The sequence below is a fragment of the Schistocerca americana genome, chromosome 9 (assembly GCF_021461395.2).
Source record: "Schistocerca americana isolate TAMUIC-IGC-003095 chromosome 9, iqSchAmer2.1, whole genome shotgun sequence".
Taxonomy (NCBI): domain Eukaryota; kingdom Metazoa; phylum Arthropoda; class Insecta; order Orthoptera; family Acrididae; genus Schistocerca; species Schistocerca americana.
Genome location: NC_060127.1, coordinates 207404632 through 207412376, shown reverse-complemented (window position 1 = coordinate 207412376; position 7745 = coordinate 207404632). Strand labels below are relative to the sequence as shown.

General features: G+C 42.4%; 1 protein-coding gene across 1 annotated transcript in view; it reads right to left on the bottom strand.

Moving 5' to 3' along the window:
- Positions 1-1628: 1628 nt before the first annotated feature.
- LOC124551126 (longitudinals lacking protein, isoforms N/O/W/X/Y-like) overlaps positions 1629-7745 on the bottom strand; it is a 57094-nt gene continuing 50977 nt past the window's right edge. Inside the window, exon 2 of the mRNA XM_047126087.1 lies at positions 1629-3640. Coding sequence (XP_046982043.1) covers positions 2080-3369 — 1290 coding nt within the window. The 5' untranslated portion in view covers positions 3370-3640 and the 3' untranslated portion in view covers positions 1629-2079. The remainder of the gene's footprint in view (positions 3641-7745) is intronic.

The following is a 7745-nucleotide window of genomic DNA, read 5'->3' as shown; positions in this document are numbered from 1 at the left end:
TTATACAAAATGTGTCAGATCACTGTTGCAGAAATAATGAACAAAGCATGCCAAATTTAAAAGAACCCAATATCCCCAAGATTGGCAAAGTTTTGCAGAAGTTTGAAATACAGCGCGTACTTCAATGCAAGATGCTTTTAATAATTCCACAACAAAACTCTGTCTCAGAATCTGGCAGAAAATCCAAAGAGATTCTGGACATACAAGAAGCACACCAGAGGCAAGACACAGTCAATAGCTTCACTGCATGATAACAACAGTGAAGACACTGATGACAGTGCCTCTATTGTTCCTTATCTATATTAACAACATAGGAGACAATCTGAGTAGCCCTCTTAGATTTTTTGCACATAATGCTGTCATTTGGTCTCTTGTAAAGTCATCGATGACCAAAACAAATTGCAAAATGATTTAGACAAGATATCTGTATAGTGCAAAAAGTGGCAATTGACCCTGAATGAAGAAAGGTGTGAAGTTATTCACATGACTACTAAAAGAAATCCGCTAAATTTTGGTTATGTGATAAATCACACAAATCTGAAGGCTGTAAATTCAACTAGGGATTACAATTACAAATAAGGTACATTGGAACAATCACATTGATAATGTCGTGGGTAGAGCAAACTAAAGACTGCGATTCATTGGCAGAACACTTACAAGGTGCAGCAGCTCTACTAAAGAGACTGCTTACACCATGCTTCTGCGCCCTATTCTAGAGTATTGCTGTGTGGTGTGGGATCCGCATCAGGTGGGACAGATGGATGACATCGAAAAAGTTCAGAGAAGGGCGGCTCATTCTGTACTATCGCAAAATAGGGGAGATAGTTCCACAGACATGATACCTGAATTGGTGTGGCAATTATTAAAACAAAGGCATTTTTCGGTGCAACAGGATCTTCTTATAAAATTTCAATCATCAGTTTTCTTCTCCGATTGCAAAAACATTCCGTGGGCAACCACCTACATATGGAGAAATGATCATCATGATAAAATAAGAGATATCAGGGCTCCCACAGAAAAATTTAAGTGCTCATTTTTCCCACGCACCGTTTGAGAGTGGAACGGTAGAGAGACAGCTTGAAGGTGGTTCATTGAACCCTCTGCCAGGCACTTTATTGTGAATAGCAGAGTAATCACATAGACATAGAATGTAGCACTCACACAGGTGAAATAAGCAATAGGTGACAAACATCCTTGGTCCAATTGAGGATCAAATCCCTGACTTTCGGATTCATAGTCTGGCACTTACCGATTAGCCCATTAACCCACTGAGTCGTAATTTTGAGAAAAAAATACTGCAGTGGTGACCGACGCGTGTGCGTGCGTGCATGTGCCCACACACACACACACACACACACACACACACACACACACACACACACACACGCACGCACAAAGCAGTACTCGTAGTGAGGATGGCTTGTAAAAACTGCATGTCCAATATTAGTGTTGAACGCATAGCTTTGGGGTTGTTGGGTGACTGATTACAATATTCTGATGATATTTGACTGTTGGTATAAGGGTAAGGATAGGAAGAAGATGATGTAAACATAACAAAAAATTAATGGTATTTGCAGAAAAACCAATGTTTTCAGTTCCTTATACTAATAGGTGATAGTCTCAATTAAACTGAAGTCATAGTACTCATATATGCAAATACAAAATAACTCTGTAGAAATTATGAAAGTTTTAGAAACAAACTTAAATACAGCACTTTCTTGAAAAAACTAAAGATTTGTGCAATCATTTTCATATGATTTGTTGTACTGAGAAGTCATTAATCATGTTACACCCATAATCCCACATACGGAAATCATAGGGGGCAAGGGAAATGAGTTACTAGTTTCCAAACTGTCCGTGAATTATTAAAAACAAATACAAAAAATTATGCTCATTTATACACAAGACAGATTTGATTATTTTTCCAGTCCAGTAAAAGCTTTGAGTAATTAAGTATCCAGTCACTCAAAATTCTAAAGATAAGAATTCTTACGTTCTTCCAATTGTTGATTCATCTCTGCAGCAATACCTGGCACACATCACAGAACTCAACAGATAAGTCTGTAAACTGCTCTTCAGTTAATATTGATGTCTAACCATGTGCACTTTTAATGTGTGTTTGTGTGTAAATCGAACTAAGCAATGAGGGCACTGAAACTGAGGTTCTTTCCCACATTCATATTTCAAATGTCTTACCAAATCTCTGTGATGCCGATAAGACCTATTACAGGACTGGCACTTGAATCGATTGTTTGAGGCAGCAGTATGTTCTGTGGGTGCCTTGTCAGTCCTTTCCATCTGTTGAAACCACATTTGCTGAGGAAAGGAATCTTCATCACAGAAAGAACTCTCAGTTACCCCACTGACATCATCACTGATATTCTGATGCTGGGTAACATCACTGTCTAGAATGACATCATCCCCACAGTCTTCATTTGAATCACAATTCTCTTGCTTTGGTTCTGCAAATGCTTCTAAAATGCTATTGTCTTCACTCACTGTTGGACATAATGGTGTTCTTGTCACTGAATTCGAAGGTTTCGCTGTAGTTAATTCTTCTTTTGATAGCATCAATTCACTGAAGTTTCCTTCACTTAGAACAGGCAACTGGCTTGTCAGAGATGGGCTGGCTACTGTATCTGGAAACATACTACGAGCTGAGTTACTTTTATCTGATCTCTGAAGTGGAAAATTATGGGATGCAGTGTGCGACGGAGGTACCAGATCTCGATGGGCCGGTGGTTCTTCCCTCGATGAATTCCAATTGCTTTTCTTGCGCATCCGAGCAGGTGTTGAAATGGGAGTCACTTTTGTATAATTCTGTTTCTGCAAACATTCTGACTGAGAGCTGCTGCCAGATACTTCTAATAATTCTGGAGAGGCACACTGTTTGTAGCTCTCAGGGGAGACGTGACACTGAGAAGGTGTGTGTTCACGAGAAGGTGTGCATTCAGAGTACGTGGCCGATGTGTTCCTCCTCCTGTAATCCTGTTTCTTCTCCGACACTGTATTGTTGTCGTACGATAATCCTTTCACTTGCAAGAAATTGGCTAGCTGTAGTAAAGCATCAATTTCATCTTGTGGTACAAGTACTTCACCACGGTACATGAATTCGACCAGTGCCTTTAAGATATGGAATTGCACCCCAGGTAATAAGATAACAGTGTGCTGTCCATAGTGCTGACTGAATAACACCTCAAAATATCGACTACAAGCTGAAAGCATTATTTTGTGTGCTTTTAAGTGCCGGCCCTCAGCACCAACAGTACAGTCAGCTAAACTCTCAGTGTCTAAAAGGTTGTCAAAAACAGATTTTAATGTGGTCTGGTGGGCGTCCCACTTCAGGTTAACATTACAGTCCTGCTCCATTCTTTTTATATGAAAATTAGGTCCAAGCAGGTGTCCCTTACTCAACAAAATTACAATATTTTTAATTTAGTTCTCTCCTCTGTGTAATTTAACACATCCATACTTTACACAAAGCTTAAATCTGCTCACAATTTGCTTCAAGTACTGATTAATGTTGTGTTCAGCCCAATTTTTTACTCCAGAATTCAGCAGCTTCATAACAGTTACAATGTACAATAGTCCATCAGGTTGCAGGGCAACTGGTCCTTCCTGAGGCTGTCATTTTGCTGACCTAGTGTGCAAACAATCAAATGTTAACCAACTGCCCTAAACTAGCACAAATCAAATACATGAATATATTTTAGAATTATTAATCACTTACAATCAATGTTAGTGTATGATAAATGGTGTGTTAATACTAACACAAAACTTTATCTGGTATGTCAAAAGTAGTGCATCAAATAGTGCACACTATGACCTGTTTGCTTAGTGAGGTAATACTTATTAGAAATATGTTTCACCTGAAAATGTGTGTTTCACAACCCTATCTTTCTGGCTTCTAACATGTATGAAGGCTAACTGCTATGTCTGGTTAGCAATATGCAGTATCTCAGTAACTATGTTCTACATCACACAGGTCCAATAGAAAGTATTTAAATATTACTGTATCATAACAGAGACTTCATCTGGCCCAATTTTTATTTGGGGAACTGCTTGATGTTGGCTTACGAAGGAGATATTGCTGTCATCTAACGCAAACCACTGAATAATGAGTAGTGGGAACGACAAAACTTTTTCATGTTGAAAAATATATACACTGCAGAGAAAAAGAAGAGTGGAGTTTAATGTCTTGATATCAGTATAGCCATTAGGGACAGATTACTGCTCATCTGGACAAGAAAAGAAACAAACACACACACACACACACACACACACACACACACACACACACAGAGAGAGAGAGAGAGAGAGAGAGAGAGAGAGAGAGAGAGAGAGAGAGGGGAGGGGGGGGGGGGGAGATGGTGATGGAACATGGGAGGGTTATGGAAAGAGGTCGGGCATTGGAGAGAAGGGAAGGGAAGGGAAGTCGATAACAAGATCATTAGAGACAGAGCACAAGCTCTGATTGTATGAAAGATGGGGAAAGAAACCATCTGCGTCCTTTCAAAGGAATTTTCCTGGAACAATCATCCTACTGAATGCAGATCCTGAATGTAAGTGCAGTGTGCTAACTAATGCGCCATCTCACTCAGTGTGTTGGAGAGAGAGAGAGAGAGAGAGAGAGAGAGAGAGAGAGAGAGAGAGAGAGAGTGCTCAAAGGCAGACATGGGTTTGACAGAGTGAGTAAGTATTAGGAATGATATGACAGATGGAGGCAAGGGTCAGGAGGGAGGGTGGGGGGGGGGGGGGGGGTAGAGAGGGAGGGTATGGGGGACAAATGGACGTGCTAGAGTGGGTATGGGAGAAGGGAGAAGAGAGAGGTTAGGAGGGAAGGTATGATGGAGGGTGACATGGGATATCATAGTGGGTTCATTTCTTGTGCCCAAATGACAGGCACAAATGTGAATGTGTGATGAAGTTTAATCAGTTTTCTTAGACATCAACTGCAAATCCTGCAGAGATCAACAAGGTTCAAAATTCAACTGACAGTTCACCAACAGAAGTGCTTTTCTTCATGAGAACCTTTTGCCATCTGACTATAATTACGTTTATTATGTTCACTTTTGCAGTTTCCTGTTTGGAGCCATTGTCCAGTGTAATGACATCACACACCAGAAAGTCGTGCATACATAACGTCATCAAATGTATTCAATTTGATATCATTCTGTATCAGTGTCAATGTTATTACATAGTGCCACAATAAGTAAGAACATTCCCAAACAAGAAATGACAGTACTTTTTCTTAAGCTACCAATAGTTAAAGAGTATGTGACTGTTCAAGCTTTCTCAATGGTTTGTGCAAATATTGTTCTCAGGTTTGCCATTAGATCATACTGTACAAATCCCACAATATTTCATTGATACAACTGTTTGACATCTTCAAGTAGTGGTAGCTGCAGTTTGCACAGCTACAAGGTGCACCTTACAGCAGTGAAAACAGCAGCTACCACCACCTGAAGATGTGAAACAGTTGTAATGATGAAACACTGTGGGATTTGTACAATACGATCTGATGGCAAAACCAAGAAGGATACTTGCATTTAAGAGTACGTGGCCTAATTTAGAAAGAAATGTGGTATTTTTACCCATAATTTGAAGTTTTATGCTAGTGCAATCCATGCAACTAATGGAGAGATCATGATTACAGAAATTATGAACAAGATTACTTTGGGTAGTCAGAACTGCAACACTGCAATGGTGCTACTTCTCATGAGATGACTATTTTTACAATGACAGTCCTGTCTACTTTCTTTTTGATGGCATTAACAACTAATAATAATCGATTTGAAGGAAAGTAGAGAAACATATAAGTACTAAAAAAAATATTTTACAAGAATATTCACTTACTCCATGTATCACTGTCTAGGATTCATGGGGAGTTATGTATTCTGGAGCAAAAGCCACTGACAAATTGCATGTAGGCACAAGGTAGAAAATCACGAATTCAAAGGAATACAAAATGAAACAGAACACTCTTCAATAGCCATCTCTGTAAATAATCTATACATTTCTGTACTATAACTGCAACATTCTTGTTATTAGTTTAGGAAACAATTATCTTCGTAGAATCTGTTCAATTTTACAACAGACAGGCTGAGGTGTTAACATCAAATAACTCTGTTTTCATAAAATAATTAAAAAAGGAAAGTTCCTTTTAAACAATCTACGTCTACATCTACATCTACATTTATACTCTGCAAGCCACCCAACAGTGTGTGGCGGAGGGCACTTTACGTGCCACTGCATTACCTCCCTTTCCTTATCCAGTCGCGTATGGTTCACAGGATAGTACAATCTGTACTATCTTGTTATACTATTGTTAATCATACATATACACTCCTGGAAATTGAAATAAGAACACCGTCAATTCATTGTCCCAGGAAGGGGAAACTTTATTGACACATTCCTGGGGTCAGATATATCACATGATCACACTGACAGAACCACAGGCACATAGACACAGGCAACAGAGCATGCACAATGTCGGCACTAGTACAGTGTATATCCACCTTTCGCAGCAATGCAGGCTGCTATTCTCCCATGGAGACGATCGTAGAGATGCTGGATGTAGTCCTGTGGAACGGCTTGCCATGCCATTTCCACCTGGCGCCTCAGTTGGACCAGCGTTCGTGCTGGACATGCAGACCGCGTGAGACGACGCTTCATCCAGTCCCAAACATGCTCAATGGGGGACAGATCCGGAGATCTTGCTGGCCAGGGTAGTTGACTTACACCTTCTAGAGCACGTTGGGTGGCACGGGATACATGCGGACGTGCATTGTCCTGTTGGAACAGCAAGTTCCCTTGCCGGTCTAGGAATGGTAGAACGATGGGTTCGATGACGGTTTGGATGTACCGTGCATTATTCAGTATCGCCTCGACGATCACCAGTGGTGTACGGCCAGTGTAGGAGATCGCTCCCCACACCATGATGCCGGGTGTTGGCCCTGTGTGCCTCGGTCATATGCAGTCCTGATTGTGGCGCTCACCTGCACGGCGCCAAACACGCATACGACCATCATTGGCACCAAGGCAGAAGCGACTCTCATCGCTGAAGACGACACGTCTCCATTCGTCCCTCCATTCACGCCTGTCGCGACACCACTGGAGGCGGGCTGCACGATGTTGGGGCGTGAGCGGAAGACGGCCTAACGGTGTGCGCGACCGTAGCCCAGCTTCATGGAGACGGTTGCGAATGGTCCTCGCCGATACCCCAGGAGCAACAGTGTCCCTAATTTGCTGGGAAGTGGCGGTGCGGTCCCCTACGGCACTGCGTAGGATCCTACGGTCTTGGTGTGCATCCGTGCGTCGCTGCGGTCCGGTCCCAGGTCGACGGGCACGTGCACCTTCCGCCGACCACTGGCGACAACATCGATGTACTGTGGAGACCTCACGCCCCACGTGTTGAGCAATTCGGCGGTACGTCCACCCGGCCTCCCGCATGCCCACTATACGCCCTCGCTCAAAGTCCGTCAACTGCATATACGGTTCACGTCCACGCTGTCGCGGCATGCTACCAGTGTTAAAGACTGCGATGGAGCTCCGTATGCCACGGTAAACTGGCTGACACTGACGGCGGCGGTGCACAAATGCTGCGCAGCTAGCGCCATTCGACGGCCAACACCGCGGTTCCTGGTGTGTCCGCTGTGCCGTGCGTGTGATCATTGCTTGTACAGCCCTCTCGCAGTGTCCGGAGCAAGTATGGTGGGTCTGACACACCGGTATCAATGTGTTCT